General features: G+C 45.5%; 4 protein-coding genes across 4 annotated transcripts; 3 read left to right on the top strand and 1 right to left on the bottom strand.

Annotated features, from left to right (window-relative positions):
• Positions 1-858: 858 nt before the first annotated feature.
• Positions 859-2,674, bottom strand: J4E87_010442 (uncharacterized protein; the record flags this gene model as incomplete). The annotated part of the gene is made up of 3 exons (XM_049382016.1): positions 859-1,121; positions 1,176-2,428; positions 2,493-2,674. 3 exons carry the CDS (start codon positions 2,672-2,674, stop codon positions 859-861), a joined length of 1,698 nt encoding a protein of 565 aa, XP_049228287.1.
• Positions 2,675-3,337: 663 nt separating this feature from the next.
• Positions 3,338-6,141, top strand: J4E87_010443 (uncharacterized protein; the record flags this gene model as incomplete). Its single annotated transcript, XM_049382017.1, has 5 exons — positions 3,338-3,748; positions 3,800-3,969; positions 4,294-4,390; positions 5,244-5,792; positions 5,842-6,141. 5 exons carry the CDS (start codon positions 3,338-3,340, stop codon positions 6,139-6,141), a joined length of 1,527 nt encoding a protein of 508 aa, XP_049228288.1.
• Positions 6,142-6,564: 423 nt separating this feature from the next.
• Positions 6,565-8,718, top strand: J4E87_010444 (uncharacterized protein; the record flags this gene model as incomplete). The annotated part of the gene is made up of 6 exons (XM_049382018.1): positions 6,565-6,570; positions 6,614-6,928; positions 6,979-7,321; positions 7,769-7,812; positions 7,866-8,646; positions 8,696-8,718. The coding sequence occupies 6 exons, from the start codon at positions 6,565-6,567 to the stop codon at positions 8,716-8,718; spliced, it is 1,512 nt and encodes a 503-aa protein (XP_049228289.1).
• A 485-nt stretch (positions 8,719-9,203) lies between these two features.
• On the top strand, positions 9,204-11,024 carry J4E87_010445 (uncharacterized protein; the record flags this gene model as incomplete). Its single annotated transcript, XM_049382019.1, has 2 exons — positions 9,204-9,208; positions 9,347-11,024. The coding sequence occupies 2 exons, from the start codon at positions 9,204-9,206 to the stop codon at positions 11,022-11,024; spliced, it is 1,683 nt and encodes a 560-aa protein (XP_049228290.1).
• Positions 11,025-16,210: the final 5,186 nt, after the last annotated feature.

The raw sequence follows: 16,210 nt of genomic DNA on the forward strand, positions 1-16,210 counted from the left end.
CGGAAATACGGAGCACATGATCGCATTGCCATCGCGACGGACGTGCCGCCGCTCTAAATTCTGACAAACATGCTGCGCACCAAGTCTAGGTTGCGCAGACGTCTTATTGCGCGACGGAGCAAATAGGCGGAGCCGGGTGTTGTTGGTGTGATGCGTTGTTGATCGGCGGTGATGTCAGGCGTGGCTGTGGTTGACAGGGCTGCCTTCATCTGCCTGAGACGAATGCGAAAACCTTACGCTGACTCGACGCCAAGGTCTGTTGAGCCTCATTTCAAGTAGTACATAGTAGTACATTTGGGCGCGCATTCATAAGAGCTACTGCAGTAGCGGTCAACTTGACTTCCACTACCTGAGGGCGAGCAGTCAGCGAACCTCGCGCGTAGTATCTGTGTTGGGCGAACTGCAAGGAGCGATCGGTGTAAGCACACTAACTGTACGACGGAGGACGGCAACGAAGGGGCGATCAATACCGTGCCTGGCAACAATGTAAGCCATGGCAATGAGGAAAGATGTCATACTGTCGCAAAAGGAACAAAGAGGTTGTTCCAAGATCTCATATGCCCGGCATGATCTCATCCGAACCTTCCACCAACCTGTCACGCCAACGAGGTTGCATCAAAAGTACAGCAAAGCAGAAAAAGCCATGAAACACGCATGCAGATGTCGAAAGTTTCTCTAAAAGTCGTTTCTATATCTATGATTACATTACGGAGGGTGACGTACGATCTATGACCCGATTGGCTGCAAGCGCTGGCGCTCAAACTAAGCCAGGGGCCGAGAACCCTTTAGCAGAAGGAACAAAGAAACTGCCCAACCTCTCACATCTCCCCCATTTGCATTCTCCAGGAAGCCTTGTTTCTACCCCGTGTGCGTCTTTTCTTCTTTGCCCGCGACCGCTATGCGCGTCTTGCCCCACCGGAAATCGTCCATCCTCCACAGCGTGTAGAACTGCGTGCAGACGTTGACGTAGGCCGCGGACCAGGTATAGGCAACGCAGCCAATGACCGTCTGGACGACATCGATGAACGAATCGCACGATATGAGGGTGACCAGCAAGTCGAAGACGCGTCGGTAGTACTCGAAAGCAACGATGTAAAATATGGTCCGATCGTCCAGGTCACCTATTAATCTTATGTTAGCAGAAGTTCAGTCATTACAGCCAGAGTGGTACGTACGGAAGAATCTCGAGATGAGAAGCGCTGGGTTCTGCACCCAATGCGTCAAGGAAGCCAAAGCAGAAGCTCTCTCCATCCAGCCCGTCGATCTGCGACTGAGGAGGAGACTGTCGCTTGTGAGCGGCCCCAGCGTCCATCTACGGCGTTGACTGACAAAGACCGAAGGCGTAGTCGGTGCCGTAGTGTACGCCCGCGCACTGAGGTTCACACGCGTCCGGACGTGGGCGTAGTGTGCAATGACGAGACAGACGTGATCTCTGTCCTCGCTCATCATGGAACGGACGGTTCGAAACAGACCATCGGAAGCCTTGGGATAGTATCCAAATTTCCCCAGGATGAAGTCGCCCATTGTCTCCTCGCAGACTCGCAGTAGTTGACAGCAGCCAGGCAGGCACGTCACCTTTCCACTTGTGAGACTCTGGCGCAGGCGACGCCGGTGCTGGCCAACCATGTACTCGGCGTTCTGATAGAGATACGAAATTGTCCAACCTCCCAAAGCAATCGGGTCTGGTCGGATGTAGCCGGTTACTCCCACGATCTCTTCGCCTTCTCTTGCGGTCTGCATCAGGTTGCGAACGCATTTGGTGTCGAATCGGGTGTCTGCGTCTATTCCCATAGCGTAATCCACTTTCTGGATGGATTGGGTCTCGAGGAAGCCTGAGAGCTCGGCGAAGAGCTTGGGCGAGATCATCTTCAAATCGGGGTTTGCCTTGCGCTGATTAAATTTGTTCAGGAACGTCCGGATGAGAATGATGCCATCTCGTTTGCCGCGGTTCTCGTTCTTGATAACGCAGATGATTGGAAGCCCTCGGAATTCACCCTTGATGATTTCAATGTCCATTGGGCCGTCGTCCCAGGCCGTATATGCTTCATTCATGAAAGTGCTAGTCGGGCGCTCAACAATATCTTCTTTGAGATGGGCGGATGTCGTCTTGGTCATGCCCTTGCAGCTAACACGACCATCGCAAACTACGACAATAGCCTTCTTGTGATCATCCAGAGACTGCTGCTCCGCCAGCGAAACCAGCGAATTCATCATCTCTTCATACGACTCGTTGTAGCAGCAAAGCAGGTAGACCAAGCTCTCCGGTGTTGCGGGGATCGTGATCTTAGGCGGGTTCAATCGCTTTCGGATGAGGGCATGGATGACCATGGTGATTTCGATCATATCCACAACGGCTCGAAGAATTAGGTTTGGGAAGAGGACCCAGGAATACTTTGCCCAGTTTGCGAACATGTACATTATGAAAAGGCTGAGTAGATCTATTAGCAACCCGTGTCTTGCGCACTGAGGAGTGATGGCATTGATTCACTTACTTGAATGGTATTAAGATGGCCCATATGACATATTTCTCAATCCTGAGACGATCCGTATTGACATCTGGAAGATGTTCGATAGCGCTGCTCAAAACCTTGGAGGAGAAAAAGCGCGATCGTTTCTTGAGATTGCCAGCAATCTGAGCGCCCGAGCTCGCGGTATTGAGGACATCCATCTTCATGGGGGAAAGATAGGGATTCCTGCGTCGTGATGTGGTGAACGGCGAGTGCTGCAGGAGCGAAAGATGCTATTCTAGTATGTTGTAAAAACGCCATGTACCTTTTCTCGAATTGAGGGTCAAGTGTCAGGGTACGAGCGTCAAACTAAGCATATCCACATTGGAAGTCTGGTTAATCTCTAGAACGCCGGCTAGGCGATACAGTTTCAGGCGGTGTAACGCAGGGACGCCAGGGACGGTGACAGGGCTGATCACCGAGGTACCTCCAGGCGGCGCAACATCTTGTGCCTGCGTGCGTGGCTTTCCTAAAACACATTTTTGTGGCGATTTTTCATGCTGAACACGCATTAGTTCGGAGGTACACCGGTGAGTCCAAACATACGGACCGCTTCGGAATACTTGGTAGCACCGAAGCTAAGACTTGGCGCGTAGCGAGACTCGCTGCTAGTGTATCAATACCGGATGAAATTTTGCCATCGCAATACGGTCATGTCTCAGTGGGATTGTGCGTTCAGTAGAGTATCAAGATAGGAGTAATTTAGCGAGTTCAAATATATACCTCGTCCCTAAACCATGTCGTCTCCGGCACTTCTCGATTACTGAGCTTGTCATTTCGTACATCACAATTTGTACGACCACGGATCATCACCGGATTACGACATTCCCATGGAGAAACACGATCAGAATGCCGTTGTTGCGATCATCGGAGTGGGATATGTTGGCGAACATCTCATGGAAGTCTTCTCTTCCGCTTACCAGGTTATCGGATACGACGTCTCGGTTTCCCGGATAGAACGATTGCGATCGAAGCACTCACAGAGAGACAATGTCAAATTCTCGACCGATGAGAGGGATTTGAAGGACGCGGCACACTTTCTCGTCTGCGTACCGACCACCCTGGGATTGAGCGGGCAAGTAGACTCATCACATGTCCGCAACGCGATAGACATGCTGCAACGCTACGCAACCAGCAAATCGATAGTAGTCATAGAAAGTACCGTCGCCGTCGGCATGACAAGAGCTCTCCTTGGGCCGCTGGCCGGATCCCGCGGCATCCTTGCGGGGATGTCACCAGAGGTAAGATGATCTTTTCGTCCGAAAGAACGAGGACTGGCTGACACCTACCAGAGGATCGACCCAGGCCGAATTGAGCCGCCGCCTAGATCAATACCAAAGGTCGTCTCGGGGCTCGACGACATTGTTCCGGGCTCGCTGGATGCCATTGTACGATTGTATGAGACGGTCTTTGATACTGTGATCCCTGTCAGCAAACCCGAAGTCGCGGAAATGTCAAAATTGTACGAGAATTGCCAAAGGACGATAGCCATTGCGTACGCCAACGAGATGTCAGACGCTTGTCAGGGACTGGGGATCGACCCCTTCGAAGTGGCACGCACAGCCGCCAGTAAACCCTTTGGGTATCTGCCGATGTACCCGTCGTTGGGAATTGGGGGTCATTGCATCCCGGTTAACCCGATCTACTTCATGTCGACATGCAATCTTCCGCTCCTACAACAAGCGCACGAGAAGATGATGTCGCGGCCGTCGCGCATCGCCAGCCAGCTTCTCGCAACCATGATGGACGAGTGCCATAAAAAACATGGTTCGACACACCGCCCTAGGCTTCTCGTCGCCGGAGTCGGTTTCAAGCCCGGGCAGTCGGACCTGTCACACTCGCCAGGCCTGCAGTTGCTGAATTACATGCGACAGTCTGGCGAGGTAGATCTCATGTTTTGTGATCCTCTGGTTAACCAGGAGGCGATACCCGAAGTATCAAGATTGGAAGAAGGTTCTTGGAAGCCCGACGTCTTGAGATCGTTTGACGCCATCGTTGTCGCGGCGAAACAACCTGGCTTAGACTACACAGTTCTGGAAACCTTGGCAGATGTGCGGATTGAAGTCTGGAACCGATGATAGCTGACGCGGGCGTCAGAGGTCGACACATCTTCAGTCGCATTCGCAAAGTGGCTCTATTGGTTGTTTGGCTGGCCATGTTCTGTACATTACGGTTTTCGCCTACTTAATGGTAATACACGCCATCTTTCGTAATCGGCCCGAGGAAGTGATCGTCCGGTCTTCGCATTCGGTACCCAAGTCAAGACCGGCTAATTTTGTCTGCACAATTGGAGATCGGGCCTAACGGGCGTTTATTTAGTCCATACCGGCGCTTTGGGGCATTGGCCCCTGAGGTTCGGATGTGAGCGGTGAGATGTTGCACTACTACCGATGGAAACTCAAACACGCGGCGAACAGACGTGAGGGAACCTTGTGCAACCGGCTTACGGCCTTGCTATGATCGGAACGGATGTAGAAAAGCTGGACAGCGCCGCATCAGTCATCCAGATATCCAAACCATCATGAATAGTGCATTGGGGGCTTACCATCCATTCTACTACACTCCATTAGGCAATGTATGCCCGGTGATAAATCCACTCGCCAACGTTGAGACTATCAACTACGGAAGATGTGGACCAGGAGTTCAGCAACCTGAGTGTAGCCGTTGCTGCTCGAAAGACGTGAGTAGTTGAGATCTTGATACATCAACTGCCGTCTTACTCATCGTTTCGAATAGGGCATTCGCATGACACATCCAAACTTTGCTGGTCAACATGCGTGTCTTTGGGACTATGGGTTAGCTTGCGATGGCACCCAATGGCCTCCAGGATTCAATACATCAGATACGCCTCGACCGAAGCTGGGAGATGTTCCCTATGGAACGAAGATCTTCAATTGCAAAGTGGAAGATACGCTTGCCCTCACGTACGATGATGGCCCGCGGGAGTGGACAGCGGATTTGCTGGACATCCTGAAGGCCAACGGCGTCAAAGCGACGTTCTATATCAGAACAATCAATCTGTACTGGGAGCTGATAGCCCACAAGTTCGACGAGAGGTCTGCGCTGATTAGAAGGATATACAAGGAAGGACACCAAATTGCGGGGCATACCTGGGGCCACAAGGACCTGGACAAGATGACTCCGCACCAGCGCAGAGACGAACAGATAAAAGCAGAGATCGTCCTCAACGACATCCTAGGCTTTTTCCCGACCTACATGCGCCCGCCCTTCAACATCTGCGGCCCTGAATGCCAGGCCGAAATGGGAGAGCTCGGCTACCATGTGGTGAGTTTGCAGAGAGCAGTGTGAAGGACCTAACTGACTGTGCCGAAAGACTGCAGCCGACCTTGATGGACGAGACTGGGCAGGTAACTACACCTACACGGAAGAGAACTTCATGGAGAAGATCAAGGGCAAGAACCGCAACGGGGTTCGGGCCTGGTTGGGCCTGGCGCACGACACCCACGAAGGTACCGTGCATAGATACACACAGTTTATGATTGACAACGCACGGGCGCATGGATACAAGCTGGTGAGAGTAGGGGAATGCTTGGATGACCCGGAGGAAAACTGGTATCGGGATCCTTTGACGGGTGACAGGCCTGTCGAAATGCCTCCCAGAGACATGCCGTGATCTATTCTTGTAATTAGCCTTTGATGATAAGCAATGATCTGAACCAGGAATCTGCTTGTCAGCAATGCGGGGATGGAAGTCAGGACCGAAAGTCAGAACCGAAAGTTACGTGTAGTCGATCCATGGATGGGTGCTTGACTAGTGATTATGTTCGGGAACGCGATGACGTCCCTGTCGCGTGCGGAAGATTGTCCGTGCCTCCGCCCGCGTAAACAGCTGTACCAGCAAGCCATCATCCTCATATACCAGCAATCATGTCCCGTACCGCCATACCACGTGCCGCACTACGTCTTAGCTCAAGCCCGTTATGCGTGTCTTCGAGGTCAATTGAGGCGCGGAGCCGCAGTCTGTAAGCTTCAATCGCTGGTTTGCGCAAACCCCTCCACTCACACCACCCAGGCCTATATTGCGACCAACACCACAATGCTCGTCACACGCCATCCGGAGCTTTTCTCTAAGCACGCAATTGCAGAAGAAGGCCGGTAAAGCGAACAAAGCCCATGCGCGAACCGATTCCGCACCACCCGTCAGCAACCCGGGTCCGCTCACACCTACCGACGAAGCCTACGATGTCTCGGGCTTGGAGGCACAGATCCTCAAGGCCCTAGAGAAGCTTACGCACGATCTCAGCCAATTGCGCAGTGGAGGAAAGACGAACCCTGAAATCGTGGAGAACTTGAAAGTGCAATTGGGCACGGCAGGAAACAAAGAGACCGTGAGACTGGGAGATATCGCACAGGTTGTGCCTAGAGGGAGAATGTTCAATGTCATATGTGGGGAAGACACGGTAGGTCAAGCCGCTACTACAACAACTCCAGGTGTTCTAACACTACACAGCACGTCAAGCACGTCACAAGTGCCATCGCCGCCTCACCGCACTCGCTCACACCCCTCACACCCGAACCCTCCAACCCACTCACGATCCAAGTCCCGCTCCCACCGCCAACGGGAGAATCGCGTCGCGCAGCCGTTGAGTCGGCCGTCAAAGCTTCTGAGCGAGCAGACAAGCTGATACAGCAAGGGCGTCAGGAACACAACAAGAAGCTGAGGAAATTTGAGCTGAATCGCGATGTGCTGCCGGACGACCTGCAAAAGGCGAAGAAGAAGATGGAGGAGGTGGTGAAGAAGGGACACGAGGAGGTCAAGCGCATCAGTGACGGTGCGAAGAGGGTGCTTGAGAGTCAGTAAATAGCATGGAATGGCATACTGCATTATCGGGAAAGTACAAAAGTATCACACTATCATGCGCAAGACTTCTGTGCACGACGCATGCGATTGAGAAGTGTTGCGCCTGGGCGGGTTTGTGTGAACTCTGCCTCAAGTCTGCCTCAGCAGTTTGCATGTGCTTACACAACTTCTTAGCAAAACGGTGGCCAATCGAACCATCACGTACTATCTCATACAGATGGCACAAGGTTTCAATTGGACGATGTAGCAGCCGGCATCAACACGAGCAATGCGAGCGGCTCAGCCTCCACAACAGTGCTTGGCGCGACACCCGCGCATCATCTGGTGACCATCAAAACCACCACATATAGGGAGTGGCTAGCCAGATTCACATGCCAGGCTCCATCTATAGGAAGATGAACATCGCGAGGAAGAGCTATGACGACTGTCATAGAGTCAGATGACACTGGTACAATCAGGCTTGGCGGAGCGGACGGTACGAAGGTATGTGTGCTGATACCGACAGCCTCTCTCATGACAGATGTTGACATGATCAGGGCACTACAATCAATACAACGTCCATAACCCGGGCTGAAGGTGTTGTGGTTACTCGCCTGCCTATGGAAGACGACCTCGAACTACCACCTAGCACCGAGGCGAAGTCGATCTTCCATATCTACGAGAAACGTAAGTGTTATAAAAGCATCACACCAATTTCCGTTCCTGCATTCGAACGAAGATCCGGCCCGACAATCAAAGAACAAAAGGCTCTACGCAAGGAGAAGAAAGAGCGTCAAGACGCTGGACTACCTGGTGTAGAACCAGAGGATAATGCTTTCTTCCTGCACCGACCATACCTCGCCTTCCACGTGCCGCCTCACGTACTTTACACTGGCAGCAGTAAAGACACCGGGCAGCCAGCTATCTTGATACACGAAGGCTGTTTCTGGAAAGAGTACAAGCTCCAGCTCCTCCCATCGACACCCGACACACTCGACCCCCGCGGCGTGGTACCATGGCGCCACAACGGCGGCGACAAAAAAGCGCTGAAAGGCGATCACCACAAACTCAAAGGGTACAAAGTGCGGACGTGGAGGTTGTGGGGTGAGACGGGGAAGGAATACGTTCACTCCGTCAAAGCCATTCGTAAGACGGGCGAAGGGCAGGATCCCGATGTGATTACGACGACGAATGGCAAGTTAGAAGAACCTGCGACAGCCGACGAAGTGGTGTATCTACGGTGGAAGAACCCTCTGTCGCGCCAAACGAGATGCTATTACTTCCACTATGCAGGTATTGACTTCTTCTGGAAAGGAACAGGCACAGTCCGAGAATCTCGTACGTGTGGTGTCTTGTTGCGGTTCAATCACCTAAAGCTAGTTGCCAGCCTACCTGCCACCGAAGGGATAAAAGAGCAGCAAGGTGAGGTGTGTTTGGGGGTATACACGTCGTCTGTTGCGAGTAGGAAGAGTGGTACTTTGGAGTTCTTCGATGCTGTTATCTTGCGTTTGGTTGATGAATGTGCGCCAGATATGCTCGCTCGGAGTGAGGACGGGACGGAAGAGGAAAAGACGGAAAGCGCGAGGCTCTTGCGCATGAAGAGGAGTAGATTGTATCAGGTGTTTGTGGCTACTGCGATGTGTATGATCAAAAGTGAGAAGGAAAAGAGACATACTTTGTTGGATTTGCTGGTGAATGTTGCTGAAGGTGGTGCGGGTGGCTAATTATTGATGGTTGGCTTCTCTTGAGCATATACCCCTGTCTTAATGTACCATTAGGTGTCAGTTATAAAGTCATGACAGTGTATGCATGCAGTCTGAGTGTAAGGCGTGTTGGTGTCTTGATGGAGCCTCGGCCGGTTGCTATCGATAAGACTCGCGCTAAACCTGGAGGTCATGACGTGGGAGATGGCCATTCCTAAGAATTCGACGCCGCCACTCCTCCGACACCCCATCTCCCTTCGCCGACTCTCCTGTATGCCCGCATTTGCATTTCCGAGACAGTACATCTGCGCACGCTGTTTGCGCACGAATCGAAGATCCAATGTCTTCGTTCCATCCCGACCTGCGCCGGCAGGGCCTCTGAGGCGATACGGGCAGACGGCAACACAGCGCAAAGACGAGGATGACGGCAAACAGGAGCAGGAAGATGCAGGAAACAATGGCCATGGACTAGGCGCGGAGGCCGAAAAGGAGGAAGGCGCATTCACGCGACGCATGCGAGAAATGAGTGAAGACGCGCTGGAGTCGGGAGGACATGGCGCCGTCAAAGCTGTGGAAGAGGCAGGCTTCAGTGCAGACCTCAAGGCGCAGCTCGAACAGCGAATCGCATCTGCAAACTTCAAATCGTCTGAAGCAGAGCTGCCCGCCTTCGCCTCCCGCCACACACGCGAGCTTGCCACAACAGAAGCCTGGACCGGCACCGAGTCCATCCACGATGCGAGCCTGCGCATGCTGAACGACGCCCATAAGCCGCTGCGACTCGGGCGACCAGCCAAGATGCCAGGCGTTCCTATACCCCAGTCCATTGATACCGGACATGCTCGGAGCAAGGAGGGGCGTGGCGTGAGATTGGCCAACGCACGCGACAGGAGTACCGTCTACGCTGCCATCAACGAAGACGAGAGTATAGAGGCTTTCGACCGAGAGAAGCGGTTGCAAGACCTCAAAGACCGCTTCGAACCAGGTGCGCGTACCATTGTCCCTGGCTCTATCCAAGGCATCGCATCTCTTGCGAACAAGAGAATCGAAGATGCCATCGCTCGTGGCCAGTTCAAGAACATCCCGCGCGGAAAGCAGGCCAACATCGAAAGAGACTACAACGCATCGAGCCCCTTCATCGACACGACCGAATACTTTATGAATAAAATTATACAAAAGCAAGAGATCGTACCGCCGTGGATCGAAAAGCAGCAAGAGCTCACTTCGGCAGCAAACAAGTTCAGAACTCGACTACGGGCGGACTGGAAGAGGCATGCTGCGCGCGTGATAGCCAGCAAGGGCGGATCGCTACTGGACCAAATCAAGACAGCTGAGGCATTCGCAAAGGCAGAGCTGATTGCCAACCCTCTGAGAAGGAAACAACAAGAGACCCTCACCACTGTTGACGATGACGGGCACATGTCACAAATTACCTTGTCTGGAGGACTGAAGGTAGACTCAGATGAAGGGCCCAACGCGGAGCCAGTAGTCACGGAACAAGTCGTAGCAAAAAAGGTTACATTTGATGCCTCCCCAGAAGCTGTAACGCAAGACCCAGCAGCAGCTACCGTAACAGAAACAACCACGGAAACCATGGAAGTACCTGTTCAAGCTCCCGAACCAACAGTCGCACCAGCACCGTACCCTTTCCGCGACCCAGATTGGGAGCGTATCGAAGGCGGCTACTGGAAAGTCGCCATCAAGGACCTCAATGACAAGGCGCGCAGCTACAACCTCCTCGCACCCGAGCTAGCTAAACGACCCTACTACAATCTGCAGCGCGAGCTGAACTCCTGCTTCGCCGACGTCGCGCCCCAGCTCGCCGGGGCCATCCTCGAACGCGTACGCAAACCGCCCAAGAAAGCAGATAGTTGGCAGAGCTCCGGCCAGAAGAGCGTGCTCGACAACATCATTGGAGGGCCAGTCCGCGTGCGAGATGAGCGCCGCGAGAAGCAGTATGGGTTCCGCCAATTCTGGAAAGACCTCTGGGCCGACAAGTCCAGCAACCCTTATTGAGCCAGTCACCACCAAGCCCGATCCTCGCATCCTCATCCCGCGGACTCCGAACCCTCTCGTCACCGTGTCCTTTCGAAACCCACTCGCCCACCGTTGTATGTAGCTACCGCGCCCTTGCTGCACGACATCGAGAGAGAGGAACATGATCGACACGCACATACGCTTTCGCCTATCCCTGGCTGTAATCCTTCGTAGCGACCTCGAGGTCAGTGATCAGCAACACGAATTCCAGGTTTTCAAGTTCTTGTTCAGGCTTGTCATGGGCATATGCACGTGTTTTCGAATGGGGACGGATCTACATCCTTTGACCCGGAATGAGCGGTGCCCCCCGCTACCGACGCCCTGGGTCGATAACGCAGGCGTGAGGCGTCGGGAGTGCCGTGACGGGCAGGGGGGTTGGATGAAGTACTACGGCCGTACACCCACCACAACAACACCAACAAGACGCATCCATGGGGTTTCGCGACTACCCAATGTCCCAATCTGTCGCCAGCTGCATGAATCCGCGGAGCTCGGCGAGTCCGCCCTACGTGGGAGAGAAAGTGAGGCGTTTGTTGTTGCTTTCGAACCTGTTTACCGGGAACCACGTTTCTCGGATTCGGATACGCTTAATACGCGACTTTCATGCGTGAATCTCGATGGTCGCGTTTAGCCAACTATTGGTCTCTCTGATATACGCAAGGGAGACGGTTGCTTAGTTGAGCTGACCGGGTTCAGCTCCTCGGCTCGGATGCATTGTTACTCAACCGGGCAGTACCTGCATATGGTTTCTCGGGTCGCTCAAGCGGCAGTTCTAGGCGGTACTTCCATGCGTTTTCCTACTCTATAGCCAAGCGTTGTAGAGCTTACACGAACCCGACAGCCTGTTAGCGTGTAGACATGCGCCGAGGTAGAGAGCAAATTATGTTGGTTATCGGTGTGCATATCGCTTTCTCAGCACCTCGCGTGTATGTATGTGTATGTGTGGATGACGGATGACAGACGGCAGCGGAGTACACCGCTGCGTTATGGTTGTCATGTCTTGGCGGCTTCAGATACTTGGAGTTGGTCGCCGATATCCGGGTCTCTCTCTTCCAATTACTACGCCTTTATCATTGTGGTCGGAACTTCTCACTGGTTGCTTCATTTTATTCAGCACTATCAACAATACACGTGCGGTGATGCTTGGGTCACCAGTGTCGGGATTTGGCGGGTTGCTCTCGATACGAGTTTGTACTGTTGAAGCTCGCGAGTAATTTACATTGGTGCGTTCTACTCGCCAGGCGTGAGATACTGTACTCTGACGTCGATCGTGATGCTTGAAGTTATCTACGTATGCACTATCAAGTTGCCGATATGCAGCGCGGCATCCCGTTCGAAGATCAAAGCAAAGAAGACGTCAGACCAGTATTGTTGTTTGCTTCTTCCGTGTGGGGTAGTGGAGTACCCGCCCCTGTCCTTTAGCACTATCATGATAGCGTATACTGCACCCGCATGCACATCATTCACATCTCAGAAGAACACATGAACGAAACGCAAAAGCAACATCACTTTCCAGTCCCCAGAAGAACTACTCTTGAGTCATTGCAAAGCAAGCATCATTGGTGGAACAACCCATCCCTTTCAGAAAAAAAGGTAACATTGTCGATCCCACCCCATTACCATCCCCACACACACCTCCATCGAGCCAACTAACAACATACGTCTAACCATATCGCGTAATCCTACTTTCCATCGTATCCAAAAGCAGTAACGAATGTGACCATTTCCTTCTTTCGCAAGTTCCCAAAGGGGAACGAGCATACTACCTATAAAGAATAGATAGGTAACAAGAACTATTCTCTAATAATAGAATATAGCTTTGTTAGAATAAAGTAGTTAAATACTATAATAAATAGTATAACTAATTAAGATTATAATAAAATAATTACATAGTAAATAGTAGGTAAAAAGTAATAATATTATTACTAAGTAAAGAATAACTATAAAGAATTACTATTTCTTTTATAAAAAATAGCTACTAGAATAATTATATAAATATTTACTTATTTTTACCTAAAGATAAAGATTTATAATTAAATCTACTTAATTTCTATTAATTTCTAGATTTATAATCTAAGTCTACTAAATTCTTTTTATTTTCTAAATTTATAATCTAAACTAGTACTAATTATATTAGTTTATACGTTATATTATATAGACTAATAATTAGTTACTTACTAGATCTTTTAGTAATTATAGAAAAAGAGATAAGAAAATAAGAGTTATTAAATTACGTAATAACTCTAATATTAACTAAACTAAAATAAATAAAGGTATTTTAGAATCTTCTAGTATAGTAGATTAAAACTAGCTACTAAAATCTTAATTACGTAAGTAATTAGATTTACTAGAAATTTTTCTAATTTATTAAAAAATTATAATAAGTATAATCTTAATAAAGCTTAATAATAATAAAAAGATAATAATAACTAAGTTATTATAATCTTTACATACTTTCTTAAGCTATAGTTTTTAATAACTAAATAATAAGAAAATATAAGTAGTTTTTATAACTAACTTATTAATAATAATTTATATAAGAAGTTTTAATAACTATCTTAAAACTAAAAAACCTATTTCTATTTCTATTTCTATTTCTATTTGCTAATATAAATAGTTATATAATAATAACTAAATATAAAGCCTAGACTAGAATCTCTAAGATATAAAAACTTAGAGGTTAAAAACCTAAGCTTTATAATAGTATTAATATACTATTTTTATTATTATAAATAATAATAATAATAACTAGTTTTAAATAATTAATCTAGTTTAACTAGACTAATTCTATTTATAAAATTCTTAAATTTAGAATAACTAGTAGGTTTAGTTAGACTATCTACTAGAATAGTACTAGTATTTTTATAAACTAGATTTATTTTATTATCTAGTAGATTTTCTCTAATAAAGTAATAAGTTATATCTACGTGCTTAGTTCTAGCGTAAAAAACAGGGTTTTTAGCTAGTTCTATAGCACTTAAAGAATCTGTTTTAATAATATTAGTTCTATTAAAAATAGAACTAAATTCTTTAATAGAATTATTATTAAAAAGATCTTTAATAAAATTATTAAGATATAAACTTTCTTTAGTAGCTTCTTTTAAAGCTATATATTCTACTTCTACACTAGAAATAGCTATAGTTTTTTATAGTTTTAAAATCTAACTAATAGTAATATTATTATTATAATTACTTTTAGAATTATTTAAAATAAATATATTGCCTGTAGTAGATTTTCGAGAATCTAAATTACCTCTCTAATCTAAATCGCTAATACCTAATAAATTAATACTATTATTAATATTATTAATAGTATTATTATTAGAATTATTAGATTCTAAAGATTGTAGAGTTAAATCTAAGCTATAATTACTAGTCTTTAATAAATAACTAAATATAAAATTTAAGTATTTATAATGTTCTAGACTAGAATTAGATATAAATCTAGCTAGGTAATTAACACTATAAACTAGGTTAGGCCTAGTAAATATAGTTAAATAAATTAAACTACCTATTTCTTTTTAATAGTCTTTAATAATAGAACTATCTTCTAAATTTTTAGATAATTTAACTTCTATAGGTAAAGGTATAGATTTAGGTTTATTTAAAAGCTTATTATATTTAAATAATAGTTTATTAATAAAACTTCTTTGCGTTATAATTAAAGATCTCTTAGATCTATCTCTAATTATTTCTACGCCTAGAAATTCTTTAATTTCTTCTAAATTAGTTATTTCTAATTTAGAAGTTCTAGTTAAATTCTTATATAACTTATTAACTAGATTTATATTTTTAGCAAATACTAATATATTATCTACGTGTGTAGCTAATACAATAGATTTAGTATTATGTATAAAAATACTATTATCTATATTTAAAACTTTAAAATCTAGTTATTCTAGAATTTTAGTTAAAAATAATTGCTACTGCCTAGAAGCTTATTTTAGACTATATAAAGCTTTATTTAATCTATAAACTAGATTATTAAAGTCTTTATTTAAAATAGCTTTATTAATAAAGTCTATTAAACTTTTATCTATAATATCTTTTAAAGCCTTTTTTAAGATATATTCTTCTAGGCCTATAGGTAATTGTATATAAATATTATTATTATCTATTTCTACATTAGAAAAAGCTTATTTAATATTCTAAGTATAAATTTCCTAATCTAGATAGCAGAAAATAGCTAATAATAGCCTAATAATACTAGGCTTACTAGTAGAAGCAAAGGTTTCTTTATAATTAATATTATATTTTTGTAGAAAGCCTTTAGCTACCTATCTAGCTTTATATTTTTTAATAGTATTATCTAAGTTTAATTTCTTAGAAAGAACCTATCTACCTTTAATAATATTAATATTATTAGGTTTATTAGTTATATTCTAAGTATTAGTTTTAATAAGATTATCTACTTCTATTTTTATAGTAGCTAGATATAGATCTTTATCTTTTCTACTTAATACTTCTTTATAACTTTTAGGTTCTATTAAACTATTATTACTAGTATTTAAAATATTCTCTATAATAGAATTATTATAAAGAGTATTCTAATTGTTTTTACTAGTATTAATATTTAATTTACTATTATTAAAGCTATTATCTTCTATAATAATAGTAGAATTAATAGCTAGTTTATCTTTAGAATAATTATTGTCTAGTTCTACTAAACTATTATTATTATTAGAAGAAATAACTCTTTTATTAGAGTTATTATTATTATTATTAATTAATAACTTATCTTTAGAATCTTTAAATTTAGAGTTATTATTATTAATAATAATATTACTATTACTATTATTAATAATAATTTTACTATTATTATTATTACTAGTAATAGATTCTATTTTACTAAAGTCTTCTTCTATAATATTATTATTATTATTAGAAGAAAGATCTTCTAGTTTTGTAAATATTTTATTAATATTTACGTTATTATTAGGCTTATAATAATAACCTTCTATAATTTTACAATCTCTAGCTCTAATAGTTTTATTATTACTAGAATTATATAATTTATAGATATTAGAACTACTAAATTCTATTAAATAATAAGGACTAGCTTTACTATCTAGTTTTTTAATTAAACTAGTAGGTTCTTTATAATAAGTTAAAGATCTAAAAATTCTAATATTATTAATATTAGGTATTTCTTTATATTTTAACTT

Source organism: Alternaria ethzedia, assembly GCF_023757985.1.
Source record: "Alternaria ethzedia strain BMP 0044 chromosome Unknown scaffold_48, whole genome shotgun sequence".
NCBI classification, from domain to species: domain Eukaryota; kingdom Fungi; phylum Ascomycota; class Dothideomycetes; order Pleosporales; family Pleosporaceae; genus Alternaria; species Alternaria ethzedia.